This window comes from Xiphophorus couchianus, chromosome 4, assembly GCF_001444195.1.
Source record: "Xiphophorus couchianus chromosome 4, X_couchianus-1.0, whole genome shotgun sequence".
Taxonomy (NCBI): Eukaryota; Metazoa; Chordata; class Actinopteri; order Cyprinodontiformes; family Poeciliidae; genus Xiphophorus; species Xiphophorus couchianus.
Window position 1 is genome coordinate 5,688,797 of NC_040231.1, and position 19,431 is coordinate 5,708,227.

The 19,431-nt window shown below is 36.1% G+C and overlaps 1 protein-coding gene across 1 annotated transcript in view; it reads left to right on the top strand.

Annotated features, from left to right (window-relative positions):
- The first annotated feature begins 4,558 nt into the window (after nt 1–4,558).
- luzp2 (leucine zipper protein 2) overlaps nt 4,559–19,431 on the top strand; it is a 161,492-nt gene continuing 146,619 nt past the window's right edge. Inside the window, exon 1 of the mRNA XM_028015199.1 lies at nt 4,559–4,849. Coding sequence (XP_027871000.1) covers nt 4,788–4,849 — 62 coding nt within the window. The 5' untranslated portion in view covers nt 4,559–4,787. The remainder of the gene's footprint in view (nt 4,850–19,431) is intronic.

Consider the following 19,431-nt stretch of genomic DNA (forward strand, 5'->3'; position numbering starts at 1 on the left):
AGCTCCTCCAGACTAATGGCAGCAGCAATTAGCAAACACCTGGTGAAACTCCACATCTGTGGAGCTTATTATATGAACTATTTCTCAGTTCAATGCTCCAAGTAACATTTGTAAATGGCTTATTGGAGAACTGTTCTTGTGGTGACGTGCTGAAGACGGGCTGTCGGAAAGAGCAAGGGCTTCTTAAAGAGACAGAGACCCAATTTCAAAGTGTTAAATTGTGAAGTCAAATTTCTTTTGAGTTATGATTGATATATACAGCATTTTTATAGCAACTGAATGTAACTATGTTACATTCAGTTGTTACAAAAAGTGGCCCAGAAAATACATAATACTGCCCCTTTAAACTTTGCTTCAATACCAACAGTTTTTATTCAGTCCCAAAAGGGGAAAAACATGTCTTACCTTATGAGAACTGTCAACCTTACTTGGATACATACTTGGATTTCTTTTTCATTTACAGACTTTATAAAAATACAAAGCAGACCTTGAATGTTTTATCATTCTAAAGTGTCTTGATTTTAGTTTGTAGAGTATTTGAGTATACCTTTCAGAGAGTAAATAAAAAGAGATTAAAAAATGTTTAAGAGCATCAGTATCACTTAAAGAGTATTGATAGTTGCCAGGCTATTCTGATTTACTCAGCCTCCTTTCAGTAAACATTACTGTCCTTGGTGATGTTCCTGCAAGAAAAAAAATAAGATATCCCTTTTGGTAATAGTAAACCCCTATGCAGACAGGGGGCATGTAACCTGAAAGAAAGAAAATAAGAACCATATTTGTTGAATCATACTGAGGAGTCCCTCGACAATTAATTATTACAGTACATGAAAAAATGGAACCCATTTTGCACACTGTTGCTAACTAAATGAAAGGTTATGTCAGTTTTACTCCATCACAAATGATGGATTTAATACATTTTGGTGTCAAAGAGGAACACAAAATGCAGTACAAATATGAACCTCAAAGTTCAATATAATATAAATTACAACAAAGATAGCCTTTTCAATTAAGTGATTTTAAAAAAAGAAAGAATTTAAACGGTGCATTATATTTTGCTTTTTGAAACATATTTGCGATACTGAAGTTTATTCTGATGTTACGTTGACACCAGTTAGTGGCACCTTGTAGGCGTTTGGTTAACAAAACACAGTGCATACAGCATTGCCTTTTAGCCAAGGTGAGAAAAGGCCACATGTTTGAAAGACTGAATGCATGCAGAGTTATAAAAGTTTTTCATAAAACGATGCCTGAGCACAGACTTTTGCTTTGAGTGATAATACTACCCAACATAATGTACTACATTAATTCATGCTATAATGGGATGAGTTATTTTAGCTTGTTTTGTAGAAATTGTGTGAAATTTTAAAACAGTTTTGTTAATTTTCTACATTTTGTCTACTCTACATTGCAAAAGTTGGTGAGAGTAGAGAACATGAAAACTCTCCCCATGGAGCCTAGCCAATGTTATAATCAGGAATCTTCTTTTCCTGAGATAGTAGTACTAATCAATGCACCAACATTATTCTTCCTGAAAACCAGTGAATCAGCATCTTTTAATCTCAGTTAGATCAACTTGTGTCCAAAGCCTGATTAGCGGCTTCAGTCCAATACTCATTATTTCCCTGCAGTATCTGCGGTGGGAACAGGATGTGAATTTGGTGACTTTTTTCCCCTTCCTTGCTTACTCTTACTTACAATCAGTATTCTAGAAATTGTACAATTTCTTTAGATTTAGCTTGCAAGTCCATGGATTATATATTTTTTTACCTGGAGAAAAGATAGTAAACCAGGGAAAATTATCTGTTAGTATTTTGACATAGAGTTCAGAAAGACATCTGGATTTTTAGTATACTGCAACATACTCAGCTTGAATGTGGTTATAGAAATGTAAGATTAAGGGGGAAGCTGGCAGAATACCTTGATATAGTGGTTTTACTGATTTGAAAAGAATAAAAATGGGTATGTTTAAAGATATGATGAAAGAAAAATTAGTTTTTGTACCCACCAAGAAATGATAACATAATGATATACATAATGCATTTGTGGATAAAAACATGTTATATAAGAACGTTTTTTGATTCAAGAAGGTTTAGAACAATGAGACATTAAATGACGTGTGGGTTTGTCTAAATCAAAGCATTTTGATCGGTGGGTTGTGGGAGGGAGAGGAAGTTGCATTTGTGAATGACAAATCAAAACATATTTGAGCTTAGCTATGGGGATTTTTCCATTGGTAACCTCGCATAATGTCAACAATTTATGCTCATTTCATGGTGATTATTCCTTATTATGGTAAGAAGTTCAACAGGTGGAACCAGAGTGCATCATGGCTGCAAGTTTCAAGCTGATATGATACTTGACTGAGATGGATGGCACAGGTCTCCCAAAGACACACTTGTTGGTAACCAAGCCAAGCTGTGGTCCAGCACAGTCATCAGAACTGGTCCGCACAGCTTTTCATGCATGAGCTTCTAATTAGACCAAGTAAATGAGTGGAAGTCTTTCAGCGTGGAAATGGACTACTACAGGGTACAATACACTCTAAACTCTATTAAATCTGGAATAGAAATAATTTATCATGGTTATTGTGTGTGACCTCCACCTTTTGTAGGAGCTGCTTAATATTCTACCTGTGCTTCATGGCTTGAAATCTGCCATGTAATATTCTCTCAGTGCTCAATTTTTATTCTTAAGAAGCTCCTATGTTCACAAGATTAACCTTGAAATCTAGAACAGTACACAGAGTAAAACTGTGGAAAAAGATGATTGTATTGCCACATATTTCTACATTTTTTACCAATATCAAAAGTGGTTTATGTTACGAAATGAAAAGTGTATGCCCTACTTTGCAACACTGAGGTGAATCTGAAATAAATATGAGTAAAAACCATTCGCATTACTAGGCTGAAGATATTTAACTCACTGTCTTTAAAGCACTTCAGGTAACAGGCAACTGTGAAAACTTGTGAGAAAAGTGAAATACACTCCTGTACCTAGTTAATGTTGACTATCAATTTTAAAAACATTTGTGCAAACACAAAGGTTGTGATAGGGTGTTGGTCAAAAGCATGTATGATTTGTGTGAGAAAGAAAAAACAAAAAATTATGGAAATAACTTGTCTTGACCCATCAATTTTGGGATTTCTTTTAACCCATTCCTACAAAATTTAAGGAAACATGCATAGTAGCTGATAATGTTACCAAAGGTGGACATCCCAGTAAGATCACACCACAATCTAAATGACCTGTGGGGGAAATAAATAAATAAAAACTCTGAGCATAACCTCAAAATTTATCAGTGATGGAGTGCTTATAAAATATTTACATAACTGAACAAGAAAAAGTTAAAAATGGATTTTTGAACGGCTCTCATTCTTGGAGAGTACTTGTAAAGTTAGCTTTAAAATACAAAGAGACTGGAACAACTACAAGTGAAAAGAAGATACCCCATCGTGGTTTTAGAGCAAGGTTGGGTGAAAAATGAAAAGGATTTAAGCAACTTATACCACCTTTAAAGAACAGTGGGGAAGAATTGATTATTTCAGTTTATTTTAGCACCATGAGACCTGGGCATCTTGCAGATATTGAATCTACACTGAACTCCTCTGTACACCAAAGTAAGAGAGTTAGACCATATGTCCGAGTGCTGAAGTTAAAGAGAAACTAGTTCACTCAGCAGGACAGGGATCCATTGCACACCAGCAAACCTACAACAATTGGGTTAAAACAGACATCAGGGTGTCACAGTGCTGCAAAGTCTTTGTTTTAATGTGACTGATGAATGCATACATGAATTCCAAGGAACCTTACCTAAGCCACACTGTATTTCAGAAGTAGTTGAACACTGAAATGGAATTAAAGCATTTGTTTTTTTTTTTCTTTTTTCTTTGAATAATCCTCCGACAAATATTTTTTAACAATTTTTAAAGACAGAAATAAGGTGAACAAGTTTAGATTTATTTATTTTTTCCTTTACTTCAGGCATGGTCAACATTACACATAAAAGCTTAAATATACACATGCAGCACCACCTAAATTTGTGGCCCACAAGTCCCTTAGCAGGTTGTATCTTGATCGCTCAGTCTTTACACACATCAAGGTTTCAGCATGATCACTTCAAATCTCTTCCCATCAGAATTGGTAAATTCATTGATTGGTTTCCCATCCAAAGCCTGATAGTAGCATTATCAAAAATGTTCAGCATGGCATTCCTCTTATTTCCATCCACACTATTCATTATAGTACTAATACTGTAATCTGTTCTTGTGCCTTGCTTGAACTCAGTTGGGACTTTTGTAGTCACTGGTTTATAACCTGTGCTGTTTTCCCCAAAATGTTTGACTGCATCTTTACAAAAATGTAGGAGGCAGAATGAAATGAATGGGAAGGTGTTTTGTTGTGAGCACAACAAGCTCCAAACAAAAGCAGAAAAAATGCCTTTCACCAATAGCTGAAGCAGCATGGTCGCTGACATCATATCACTCCCACATCTCCCTCGCTTGATTTTAGCCACACCCGCTCTTTTCCATTACCAAGTCAGTCTGTGTCCCTGTGTTATTTAAAGCCAGAGATCCTCCCTCTCTCGCCAAGCCACTGTGTTGCATCTGTCTGCCACGCTACTTGTGTGTCGGTGTGTGTGTGTTTGTGTGCGTGTAGAGGGGGAGTGTGAAAGTGCGCTAAAAAACCCAGGCAGCCAGTGGGAGAGCTAGAGAGCGAAGAGAGAGACACAGGGGAAAGGCAAAAAGCATCTGAGAAGGGAGCAGGAACGGGAGTGTGAGACAGCTATGAAATTCATCCAGGCTATTTGCTTACTGCTTCTCTTTCCAGCTTTGACCCTCAACAGCAGGTAAGATACAAAATAAGTGCTTTATTTATTTTTGTTTGTTTCAGTCTTGAGCTGATGGAGACTCGGAAACAAACACAGAAATGGTTCAAAGCACGCCTTTAGAAAATCTTGATTACTAACCTGAGTGTCCGTGTAGTCTTGCCATTTTTTAAATCGTTATGTTTTCCTGGAAAAGGCTTTCTGTGTGCTAAGCATGTTGGATGCTGAAAGACTTTGAAGGAGGAAGGCAGGGCTTATCTGTTCAACTGGGCTGTTATCTTTCTCAGTTCGGGGCAGACTGAGAGACAGTTGTCCTTTTGTGTGGGTGATTCATTGGATTTTCCTCCTGTGATCCATCCAGCATAGCGGTGACATCGCTTATTAATGGGCGACTTTTTGCTGCTTTGTGGTGAGGGTGGAAGTTAAAGTGACGGGAAGTGTGCGAGAAAGGGACAAGGCTACTTGTGTTGCAGCGCATGATAAAGAAGCAGGTGCCTGTGCGTGTTTTTCTGTAATTATCTGCAATATCAGGTGCTGGAAATGGAGCAACGGGAGGCATGGGGAAGAGAAATGAAGTACAGATAAGCACATGAGCCGAGGAAGTTTTAATGATTAGTTGAACCATTGATAAAAATCCGCGGATTTCTCTGTCAGTGCTCGACACCGCTGTCTTAATGAGAGCTACGCGAAGAAACCGAGGCTTTGACAATTACAGGAAGGCATGCGTTCTGAAACTTGTTCTTTTTTATTTTCAACTCAATTCATTTAAACATTTTTTGGTTAGATCTTATTTTAAAACACAGTTAGAGATCAATGGCTTTGAAGTCGAGAGTTCCTGCTGTAGAATTTACCCGAATGGAAAAATATTCTCATTGTTCCTGATCGATGTTAAATACAATGAAAGACATAAAACAAAAGAACTATTCTCTGCGCATCATGAGTTACAGCGTGGAGAAAAGCAAGGTTATATATGATATACAGGTAAAAGCCAGTAAATTAGAATAATTTGAAAAACTTGATTTATTTCAGTAATTGCATTCAAAAGGTGTAACTTGTACATTATCTTTATTCATTGCACACAGACTGATGCATTCAAATGTTTATTTCATTTAATTTTGATGATTTGAAGTGGCAACAAATGAAAATCCAAAATTCCGTGTGTCACAAAATTAGAATATTACTTAAGGCTAATACAAAAAAGGGATTTTTTAGAAATGTTGGCCAACTGAAAAGTATGAAAATGAAAAATATGAGCATGTACAATACTCAATACTTGGTTGGAGCTCCTTTTGCCTCAATTACTGCATTAATGCGGCGTGGCATGGAGTCGATGAGTTTCTGGCACTGCTCAGGTGTTATGAGAGCCCAGGTTGCTCTGATAGTGGCCTTCAACTCTTCTGCGTTTTTGGGTCTGGCATTCTGCATCTTCCTTTTCACAATACCCCACAGATTTTCTATGGGGCTAAGGTCAGGGGAGTTGGCTGGCCAATTTAGAACAGAAATACCATGGTCCGTAAACCAGGCACGGGTAGATTTTGCGCTGTGTGCAGGCGCCAAGTCCTGTTGGAACCTGAAATCTCCATCTCCATAGAGCAGGTCAGCAGCAGGAAGCATGAAGTGCTCTAAAACTTGCTGGTAGACGGCTGCGTTGACCCTGGATCTCAGGAAACAGAGTGGACCGACACCAGCAGATGACATGGCACCCCAAACCATCACTGATGGTGGAAACTTTACACTAGACTTCAGGCAACGTGGATCCTGTGCCTCTCCTGTCTTCCTCCAGACTCTGGGGCCTCGATTTCCAAAGGAAATGCAAAATTTGCTTTCGTCAGAAAACATGACCCAGGTGAGACGCTTTTCGCGCTGTTTCTTGGTCAACAGTGGCTTGACACGAGGTATGCGGCAGTTGAAACCCATGTCTTTCAAGCGTCTCTTGGTGGTGGATCTTGAAGCACTGACTCCAGCAGCTGTCCACTCCTTGTGAATCTCCCCCACATTTTTGAATGGGTTTTTTTTCACAATCTTGACTAGGGCGCGGTGATCCCTATCGCTTGTACACTTTTTCTGACCACAGTTTTTCCTTCCCTTTGCCTCTCTATTAATGTGTTTGGACACAGAGCTCTGAGAACAGCCAGCCTCTTCAGCAATAACCTTTTGTGTCTTTCCCTCCTTGTGCAATGTGTCGATGGTCGCCTTTTGGACAGCTGTCAAATCTGAAGTCTTCCCCATGTTTGTGTAGGCTTCAGAACTGGACTGAGAGACCATTTAAAGCCCTTTGCAGGTGTTTTGAGTTAATCAGCTGATTAGTTTGTGGCACCAGGTGTCTTCAAAATTTAACCCTTACACAATATTCTAATTTTGTGACACACGGAATTTTGGATTTTCATTTGTTGCCACTTCAAATCATCAAAATTAAATGTAATAAACATTTGAATGCATCAGTCTGTGTGCAATGAATAAATATGATGTACAAGTTACACCTTTTGAATGCAATTACTGAAATAAATCAAGTTTTTCAAAATATTCTAATTTACTGGCTTTTACCTGTATATGTCCATATACCTTTTGGGGTTCACTGATGATTTATGAGTCACATAACTACAGGCTGCATTGAAGTGTTAACCTCTATCTGTTTGCATTCTGCAAATTAAGCACCCACAACTACTCCTGTAAGAGACAAAAATGCGTATGTAACCTGCAGGGGTAATTGTTCAAAACATGCAGTTTTCTCCTACTATTATGAGATGATTCGCCCACATTAAAGCTTTTGTCTCGTTTTGAATAATTAAAACACACTTTGTCTCTCAGGCCTTGATTGTAAATACTGTGTGCTATCATCATCTTTCGAGGTACTAATTGGAGAGGGAGGCATTACGCTGGTAATTTGGTCGGTCAGCACAGATTGTTTGTTACCTCTTGAGGGAGGATGTCATGAAAAGTAATTACCAGACCACACAGATATAATCAGTGTTTTATTACATAGTTTGTTTCCTAACTCAACATAAAAAAAATAATTTAAAAAAATCAGTGCAGAGTTCTGAATGTTTGCTAAAGGCGTAGTATCCAGGTAACTTAATTTCTTAGTATTGAGTTCTTGAAATTTATTTATTTTAAACAAAGAAATAAATTACAAAGTGTCAGGTAATAAAGAGATTAGCACTGCCACAATTGCTTTTTTGTATTATTTTATGGAAGCACATGATATGGACAGATAATTGTTCAGTGCACCCTGAAAGTATTTGCAGCACTTTACTTTTCCCCCAATTTTGTTATGTTACTGCCTCATTCCAAATTGTATTAAATTAATCTTTTCCCTCAAGATTGTATAGACAAAAACCCCACTATGACAATGTGGAAAAAAGTTTTTGAACTTTACAAATTTATTGAAGCACATTTTAGGTAAGTATTCACAGTCTTTGCAATGAAGCTCAAAACTGAGCTGCTTCTAATTACCCTTCAGATGTTTTAACAGCTTAAATAAGAGTCCACCTGTGGTACATTGAGTTTATCTAACTTGATAATGAAAGGCACACACTTTTCTACGAGAAACAAAATGTTCTGGTTAGATTAGTCAAGGTGTAAATGTCAGGCGTCCTGCTTAGAGGAACAGTGAAGTATGGTGGTAGTTTGGAGGAATACTGTAAAAAATAATGTAAAAACTGCCTGATGATACATATGCTAAGCTTGTGGCATCATATTTAAAAACACTTGAGACTGTAATTACATCTACAGGTGGATCAGCAAGGCACTGAACAAAGGGTGTGACTACTTGCATAAATGTGATTAGATTTTTTATTTTTAATAAATTTGTAAAAATCTTGAAAAAAACATTTTCCCATTGTCATAGTGGTGTATTTGTATGTAGAAGGATGCAACATAAAATGTGACAAAATACAAGCGCTGGTGAATACTTACCGGATACGCTGTACGAATATCTGTCCATGTTATGTGCTTCCATAAAAACAGGATCTGTGGCGCAGCAGAGAGAAGGGGAGAGGGTGTAAGCAGCACATACATGAGCTTTACTAACAGTGTTAAGACCTTCCTTCTGGCTCTGATTGGTGTATTTCTGTAGATCGCAGAAGGACCACAGGGAGGAAGCAGAAAGCCTGACTTTTTCCACAAATTATGTGTCTCAAATTATTTCATCAGGACATTTTATCAAATATATAAAAGCATCTTCATAAAAGTTTCTTAATGCAGGTTCAAAATTGAATTTGTTTGTGAAATTTTGCCTGCTTGAGTCAAGTGCAGTTGAAATATAGCCTGACTGTATAAAGAAACACCAAAGCCCACTCTTGCAGCATAGACGATAGTTTATGGTTTAAAAGTAATGCTTGTACGTGAGAGCATAGAAAATCAATGGACAGATTCTGCCATTGATAATATTGTCATATTACCATATTATCTATATTGTCATTTTTAATTAAATTATCAGCACAGATGAACTGACAAGTTTTAAAATTTTAAGTCCACTTTAAGCTCTCTTATTGTAATATTGCACTTATTGATATGCACATTGAAATATTAGATATATTATGAATCACGAGATTCTTTTATTAGCCATCTGAACTGAAGAAATGTCCCACTCTGGAGTTTGATTAACTCCAGAGTGGGACATTCTGGAGTCTATTCTAGCGTTTATTCTTATCAATGCCAATGACAGTTGGCATTGATATGATGTATTGTTCAGCAAACTGATTATCATATCAAGTCTTGGTAGAAACAAAATTGAAAGTAGTCTATTCTGACAGATTTCTGTCTGAAGACTTCGGCAGACAGAAATCTGTGTGTTTCTTGTTTTTCAGGGTATTAATTAAATTCTTAAGACTGAATTTGTTTGTGATCTAAAAGATAACTAAAGCCTTTCTTGTGTTGATTGTTTTCTCAGGCACCTGCCATGTGTTTTGTTCTCACTCTGTGGGTCATGGACCCAAACCATGCTCATTATCTGTGACATCCTTATGTTTTGCTGTAATGGTATTACAGAGGACAAACTTGACTGAGAGGTGTTTCTGCGGCAGGGAAATGATTTGTAGCTTCAGTCCTCTAGTCTTTAGATTGCTTTTTTACGCTCGTCTTGATTTACAGTCATTTTATCTGCAGCACATAAGACAATCCATGTTGTATGTTGCAGTCAACCTTCATTGTTTGACCTGATAACATTGCCTGAAGGAATGACAATTATTGAAAACAGAATCTAAAGATATGTGGCAGAATGAATTACAATGTCTGCAAGTAACATTTGAGATTTTAAAATTTAGACCTAGCATTTATTCTTATTTATTTTTTACTGATAAAATTGTCAATTCATTTTATCTCTAAAATGAATGCTCACTTATAATATTGACAACTTATGATGCATAAGTCGTCATAAATGTCTTGTTTTCTTTTTTTTTTTTACTCATTCTTGCTTGCTTTAATATCTGACTTGTGGAGTGAGGTGGTTACACAGGCCATGCGTATGTGGTGAATAGCCATGTCTCTGCAGTAATTAATTTGTGTTTAGACTAAAGACAAGGCTGCATCGACATGAGCCCCCTGAGATATGACCGTCCACTGTTCGGTAAGGATTGGGAGGCTAAAACAACAACTCTGCTCTTTTGCTTTTTTCCCCTTCTCTCACCTTTAGGATCAAACAGGTCCTCCTTTTTACACTTTCAAATATTCCCTTTAAGGTATTTCTTGTAACATATTTGACACATTGACTTGACACACTTTTGATGTCTGTTAGCTTAGCAGACTCTTCTTGGAAATGGTGATTTCTGGTTAGATCCTTGGAAAGTTAAATATTTATGAATGTTTTGGACAGCAATTAAAAAGACTTCTATTACACAATTCAATCAGGTTGCTTTAGTAATTTATAATTCTCTGTACATTTGTCTGTTTGTATGCACTTGTGTAGCAAGCAAATTTCTCCATTGTTACTTCTTTGTGCAGGATTCATAGAGAATGTCTTTGTGTATAATGCCTTAAACACCAGGCTGAAAACACAAACAACAGCAGCTTTGAGGAACTGTGAGCTTTCTTGATACTAATACTGAGACTGAGTTTGCAAATTGCATACATCAAATGTGACAGAACATGATTAGCAGTACTTATAAAATGGAAACTAGCCAACATTTTCTTTCTGGGTAGATTTTCCATTTACCTAAGTAAGAACAGATTACAGGGATCAATTTATTTAGATTATATTAAATTGAAAAGTCTGTAACCTTGAAAAGACTTTGAACTCAGCATCTAACTTTGTATTAAAATGAATTGAAGGTCCTCCTGGACTTTAGCTCATTCTCAAAACCTGACCTCTGTAGACGTTTCATAGCAACTGCAAAGGTGGCAGTGATCGACGCAGGTTTGCAACTCCACACTTTGATTTGCCTTGTTTCAACTCAGCCATCGGATTCTTAGGAAAGTACAGAAGAAGTACTTGGAGAGCTAAACTATGTCTGTTATGAATTTAGTGTCAGAGCGCAGTGACATTTCTACTTCAAGTCAGCAACTTATGCTGCTGTTTGTCTCAGTTTGGATTGAAAGCGGGTGAGCTCCATCATCTAAACAAACTCATATTTTTTTATATATTCGTGTAAACATTTGTGCATGTCACAGAACAGCAGGCTGGTGGAAAATGGGTAAAGTGTCAAAAGTGACTAAAAAATGTGGGAGAATGGCCATTTGCTTTATCACAGAGAAAGTTTTCTGATGAATAACTGAGTGTGACTTGACTCATGCATCATAGTACGTTTGTGTGTATCAAAGTGATTTACACGTACCAATTTACTGCATTCCAATTTTACTATATCATCAGACAGGGTCTATTGCACAGCCACAATCAGAAAAACACAACCTTCAGGAGTGGGGTCATCAAGATGAGACAAAATTATATTTGTTCAGGCTGGGAATGACCTCGGCTCAAATCAGGTAGAGAATGATAATTAAAATTCAAAGGACAAGGCGTAGTGGTCACACCATGGCAACCACACCACCTCATGACAGTAATGAAGTGGGCCACAATAAACAGAACCTTGGGTGGCTCCAACAAATGAGAAAGTAATTAAAAGGGCCAAGATCAGTGCTGGGTGAAAAGTAGCCATGTGTTTTATATTCAAGGCCACATAGTAGATTATGTGTTCTGTGAAGACTTTGGAAATTGAAACTGTACAACATAGATTACATTTACTGTAACACTTGGCTAGCACCATTGTCAATGCTGATACAAGCAGAAGTGGACAGTGATGTGAGTGTCCTTATTGAAAATAAAACATGCGAATGAACCTTATTCACTCTTTTTCCAGTCTTTATTGAATTTGCCTGCAATGACTTTTTAAAGCAGCACAGTTTCAGCACATTGTTGACATTTTGGGAAATGTGCCATACAGCCAATGAGGCTTCATCTGCCCATCACTAGAACCACTTTGTCATAGTGTTCTTTTGAAATTTTTCTTCGAGACCAAATCACTTTGAAGTTTAAGTTGTGAATGTCCAAATTCATCATTTCGCAACAGCTTAAGTCTACATTATTTGTTTCTTATCACAAGCTGTTTGAAGTCTATGTAAAAATATGCCCAGGAGTTTTCAATCTGTGGTGTTCATTATTACCGGTCCTAATTTTACATCTTTCTAACTTTTGCTTGTAGCTCAGTTTTTGCAACATGATCCGGTATGCTGCGTCTGCCTGTTCCTCTAACAGTATGGCTGTGTCCATGAGTAATGCAGATTTCAGATTCAGAAAATGCATCTGTCTACAAAGTCATTGGTGATAAGCTAATTCCATTTACACAGGAATATTTGCTTGCTTGGTTTGAAACAGCCCTAAACCTTTGCCATTACAGTTCCTTTTCTCCAGTTTTTGTCTCGTTATTTATTTTTTCTCCATCACACTTAGTGTAAATAGAATTATGTTGTGACTGCTATAACTGTCCTCCTATGAAACAAATAGCCCCTTGAAAAATAAGCAGTTGTGTGAAATAAAAGCATTGTGTCAGAGATTTTATCTCAAAGTTTTTGGAGATGGCCCTCTTGAGTCATCAAAAGAATCCTTTACAGCTCTATTATAAAAGTGAAAAAAAATATATATATGTATATATATATATATATATTTTTTTTTTTGTGTAAGTGTACATCCTTTTTCCAAATAGGATCCTAGATAAAACCAAAAAAACTTGGATTGTTTCTCAGTCCCAGTATGTCTTGACATTTATTCAGTAATTATTTGGATAACTATTGAAAGAAATGTAAGTTGCTCTTTCAACGATATTACAATGTTCTGTGTGTTGGATTATGATTTGGGAAAGTGCTCTCTAACACATTGGTCCAAAATCTCCCAAAAGTGCTGACTTAGGTTAATAATGTAATTGCCATAGCCAATGATTTACATCCATTCAATACACTTTAAGCCATTAAATTACTGCTCCTGCCCACTAAATTGGGGGCATCACTGTCACAGAGAAGACAAAACCCTATCAGGATAGAAATGCTTCATAAGAGGATAAAGGTGATCATTTAGACGAATGTAAGTACTAATTTTCTGTGACCTGTTCCTGTACAGGACATGACTAGATGACCTTACAGTCAGGGTTCATGTATTCAAGCTGCTCTCTTTATGATCAACACTCATGGACTTGACCACTCAGGAATATAGAGGAGCATGGTTCATCTGACCATATGACTTTTTCTAGAGCTCTTGAGACCATTGCCTGGGGTTTTTGTACCACTGAACTTTCAAAAGTGCATCCGTTTTTGTAGCAAGGGGTTTAAGCACTGCAACACGTTTTTTTTTTTTTATCCCTCCAGGTATTTGTCGACATATTGTGCTTGCTCTCTGACTGAACATGTTCTGCTTCAATTTTCCATTCGCCAGAGTTCTCCTTATGCTTTTTCTTTTATACTATAGAGAGATACAAGAAGCATTGTTATCTGAAGTGTGCTTTGCACCTAGTCTAGTGGCATAATTTAAAATCAAACCATACAAGCCCTACGTCCGTCATATTAGTCATATAGATCGTGTTTTCTTGCCATCTTAAAACAAAATTTTTAGGGTAATGTGCATGTTTCATAGATGCAATTTAAATGTTAACAATTGAGCTATATATTCAGCTTTCTAAACACATATTTATTCCATGTATTGATTTACAAAATGCTTTCAAATATTCAAACAGGCAGACCAAAGCACTTAAAAAAATAACATTTGCTATTGATTATTTCAATTAAAACGTAAACAGTTTTAGGTGGAAAAGCACTGAGACTTTGGAACAGCAGAATAAAAAGCACCCAAGCATATATTAGACATATTACAATATTCATCTAACTTAGTAATTTAGTAACATTTTAGTCAGAAACAAAATAAAAATAAATAATTCTTCTTTCCTTTTTAATAAAATAAAAAGAGACATTTGCTGGGTATTAAATTAATACAAGGTACATAAAAAGCACTATGGTGATTTAGTTAATAATTGTGAGGCTATGTATGTTTTATTAATTCTTCTTTAAAATTTGTCCAATTAAAAATCGCATGCCTGCTTGAGATATATTTTGCTTTAAAGCTGACTGAAGTGTTATAAAGTACTGCCCTATGTAATGTGAGGCTGTTTTAATCACAACTCTCATATGTAGTTTTGAAGTCTTCACACAGTTCTCATATAAATTCAAGGCATATATAAGTTTCTTTCCTTTTTGAAAGTTAAATTCAGATATATTTAAAGCAAGCTAGAACAGCATATAGCAGTGCAATATTTAATCTTTAGAAATGAAACTCTAAGTAGTTTTTCTCTTGAGAAATTGATTCCAGATAAGCAAGGGAAAAAATCATTCATGTGAAATGAAACTTTGCATTATCACAAAATGTAATTCACATTAAAGATGTGTGGCTCAGAAAACTTTTTTTTTAAACTTTTAAATTTTAAGCATCTTTGAAAGACAATATACTGCTGCCTTGTGTATGTATTTACATATTTAGCTGGGCTTAAAGATCCTTAAATAACAATGAAACTATTCCCTATTCACACCCACCTTAAAATACACCTGACCTTTCATTTATAACATTTCACACAGTCTATACAAAATGAGGAGATTGCAAAAGGTGGTTGTTAAAGAAAGATAGAAAAAACATGCAAACACAACCAGACAGGAATGACAGAAAAACGACAACGACAGAAATTGCTTTAATGGCAAATTAAAAAGGCCAGTGATTTTATGATTTTTCAGTCATGTAGATTTTTGGATATATAATTAGTAAAACTGTGGCATATTTAAGGTTCAAACTCTTAACTCTTGCAAACTAAAATCTTTATTTATTGATATTAAGAGTGTCACATAAATGTGCATATGATTCTGCATCAATGACTTTTGTTACAGGTTTGAATACTTTGAGTTTGGCAGTTTATGGAGATCTTACTTTTTAGTTTTTATTCTATATTGTTCACTTTTGCCATTTGATGCACTGCCACAGAAATATTGATCAAGTTGTGGAAGCTATATGAGTCTTAATCGCTGCATCCTCGAGAACTTGATTTGTCAGCACAGATATTAGTCACAGCTGTAATTGGCAGACGGCTAATTACTCAGTCCTTGTAAACATGTTGCTTGTGTTGTTTAAGTGATGAGTTGTTAGTAGCTCAGGCTTTTTGTTTTACAGTGAAATGCAAGATGTATAAGCATAATAAACAAACGCTGTGCTGCATTCTTTGTCATGGTAACTTTGCATATAAAATGTCAGTATTCATTGTGGGGATTGTTGTAGAATGGCTTTGCTGCTCCTCAGCCAAATAAGCCTGGGAGCGTGTCGTTTCTTGGTAGCACTGAGAGAGCTGTGACATTACTGCATGGGCTTGAACTAAAGTGCATGATCAATACATTTTATATTTTCAGCTTGTTTCCAGTCTGGCTACTTGCATAGGAAAAAAATGTTTTCTTTGTATTTATTTATCTGCAGAAAGTTTCAGTGGATGTTTTTGAGCAGTTATGTGCTGGACAAACACAAGGCTACTTTTGTGAAATGGAATACAAATAATACAAGGTTTTCATTTGTTTTACAAACTAAATAGGTTTGGTATGCATTTGTATTTAGTCTCTCTGAGTCAGTATTTTGTAGAACCACTTCTCATAACAGCAGGTCTTTTGGGGTATGTCTCTCCCAGATCTGTACATGTTTTCACTCATTTTTTGTAAAACTTGTCTAAGCTTAAGCTCAGACTTTTTGTATTGCCAGAAATTGTGAAATTATTGATATTCAGTTCTTACCACAGTTTCCTAATTAGATTTAGGGTTCAGCTTTGACTGAGCCATTCAACACATACTTTAAATTTGCTTTTAACCATTTATTGTAAACCTTTCCATTTTTTGTTCTTTTAAGACTTTTGCAGCTTCTTACAGATCCTCTTCCAGGACAGGCCTGTGTTTTTCTCTATCTACCATTCCATCAGCTCTGACAGGCGCTAACACTGGTGAAGAAAAGTATTTCCATAGCAGAATATTGCACCAGTCATGTTTTAACCTGGTATTGGTGTGTTCATGTCACATGTTCATAATTTTTTTATGAAAGTCAAAAATAGATATGCCAATGTGGTTGCAATGTGACCTAGTACGAAAAAGCTAGAGATTTGAATACTATTGAAAGCTACCTGTTGAATTTTAATCTTCAAATACAGTAAGCTAGAATAAATTATCAAAACAAAATACATGCAGAATATAAATATCATCTTAATAGCAAAACTTCAATTGCAAGTAATATTAAGGAAACACATCAAACATTTGAATTCATTTGTATTCATGCTTGCACACCAAGATACTGCCCTTCACAGTGTGATCCCCCACATCCCTTCAGTGGGTTTTTTGTTAACGCCATTGGTTGTGCAAGACCAGATTAACTATGCAGCAGTTATAAAGGTAGAAATCATTTTTAATCACATTACTCATCCCGGTTTTTCTGAGGTTTCATGGGATTCTTTTCTTAATCAGGGAATACTTGAACAATAATTAAGCTGAATCACCAATCTGCATTTTCTCTGATTTCATCCTTTTCCACAGTGTAATGGCCCATAACTGGTTGAGTACAGATTGAAGTGGAATCCTCAGAAGCATGATTACTGGAACATTGGAGATATCAGAGAATATAGAAGATTAGTTTTGAAGTCATCCTAACCCTAACCCATTGTTCAGTTATTTTCATTCCCTGATCTTTTAACTTAGGCTTCAGTTTCTTCTAGTAGTAAATAAATAAAAGTAAATAAAAGTAGTAGTAGTAAATATTTTTATGTTTTTCTTTTATTCACCAAGTTGGAATTTCATGTAAGATCTACATGTACTGTATGTAGATGTACATACATGTAGATAAGATCTACATACATGTCTTTTTAACCAGCAAAGAGATGAATGCTTTTGCAATTAAATGTTTTTCATATTCACAGAATATGTTCAAATGAGCTTGAACCTTTGCAGGATGTGAAAATGTATAAACACCTTAATTATAGTAACTATGTAATATAATTCTATAAATGTAACGTATCTATTCCAGCTGAAGCACTGGGCACCATGCCAGCGACACCTGTGCATAAAAATGCTGCTTTAGTTAAATATCTGTGATACAATTTCAGGTTCACAAGCTCTATTGATATTCTCTTTTTTCTTTTTTGAGAGCAAAACCTGTATATAGTACAGAATTATTTCACACAGTACAATACAAAATATATACCTTGTTTGAAAGAACATATTGTATACAAGCAGGTAAAAGCAAACTCTTTTTGTTAAAAACTGTTTAAAAAAATACCACTCTTCTTTTTTTCCCAATGCTAAACATTTTTTTCTGTATTTATTCGCCACTCTCTTCTCTTCTCAATGCTTAACTTTAAAGGTTACAGGATGTTGAATAATCCTTGATGTAGAACAGTTAGTTCCATTGAAACTGTCTGTTCATCCTTCTTAATAAAGCACTTGTACACTGTGCAACACTGGTATTGGGTCGTACAAAAACCTGCACGTTGACGAGTAACTTCAACTCAAATAAAAGGTTTCAGTCAACACCATATGTCATTTGATTCTAACCTTGATATTTCTCTCTAAAGTCTCTCTAAAGTACGGGAGATGCTTTTACCCTGTCAGTAGGTAGATGTTAAAGATTTCATATACAGTTATTCACTTAAAATGTTACTTGCTTAAGATTAGTTTTCTAGCCAACTGCTAAGTGGTGGCTGGTCACACAAAATGACAACAAAAATTCCTGATTTTGTGATATGGGAATCCACAATGAATAAGTAATAAGTTAATCCCTCCTACCTCCTAAAAGTGGTAGGAGGGATTAACTTATTACTTATTCATTGTGGATTCCCATCTGAATCCCGCTGTAGGAATTACTCCTGAAAGAGGTATTTGTTTTGGTCAGTCAGCTATTAGATATGTCTTTGCTTTGTGCAGTTTAATTGTTGTGGGTCATTCTAAGTTCTGTTGGGAGAACTGTTATTAATAGGTTTTAGCATTTAGAAACAGTGCAAATTTTAAATTTGGTGCAGCACAAGGCTGTGCAGATACAATGTCTTTGAGTAATTGAGGCCTGATCAGTGCTGAACGTATACACATTGGATGGAAGTCTTAGCTGCCAGAATTTGTTTTTAAAACTCTTTTCAGCTTTTCGTTCTATTTCACAAAACACCTGTTATCTGGGATCCTTTTACCTTACTACTCCACTTTACCTAAGTAAAAAAGAAAATTTTTGTACTGCACGCTGGCATATTGCACATTCTAATACTGTGTCTGGCAGATTTGTGCTGTCAGTGTTCAAGGAGAAGCCAAATAAGCAGATGTTCATAAGATGAAATTGATTTCTAAAGACACAACATAAAGCTGCCAAACTGCTTCTGTGTTTTTCATTTCCTGTCTTTTATTAACCCCTCTGCATTTCCTCTCTGCTAAGTAAACTGTACAGTATATCAAATTAAGCTTCCATGTACCAGTTTTCAAGAAACATATCTGCTTCTTTGGGTGAAGGATACATAAATCTGAATCCTTTATCGGGCACCAGTACACCTCCTCAAAGACGCCTGTGTGGATTCTGTTATTGTTATCTAATCATTTCCTGAGCATATTCTGGTGTCAGGATCCATCTTGGGTGACAAGCGCCGGTTCCATGTGAGTCCCCAATCTCCCTGTTGTTCCACTGTTTTGCCATGACACCTAACTGATAAGTGTGTTGTTCAGTGTGTGCCTAAGAAGGGATGAGTTTCAGCAGTGACAGTTGGCATTTAATACAGAGAAGTCATTCAGTATTGCCCACTGTGGCAGTTTATCTCGTAAATGGTTTTTGTTTCATATTTTCATGCCTGCAGACCTTGGTAGTTGATGGCACTGAGGAGACCCCTGCTTATTCGCTGCAAAAGAAAATAGTGTCTTGAGGAAAGGCAAAGTGTCAGAGATGTGATTAATTTATATGCTTTGGTCAAAGGAGACAATTTATATAAATTTGCCACTTTCAAAAATATGCAAAATTGAAATAACAGCTAAGCAGCAGAACCGTGGAAAACTAATTTAATTAAGTCAAACATGGAATTTGCATTTTCAAAATGTGTATGTCAATTTTTCTTAATAAGAAAGTGCATTTTGCCCTCCAGTACTCTACC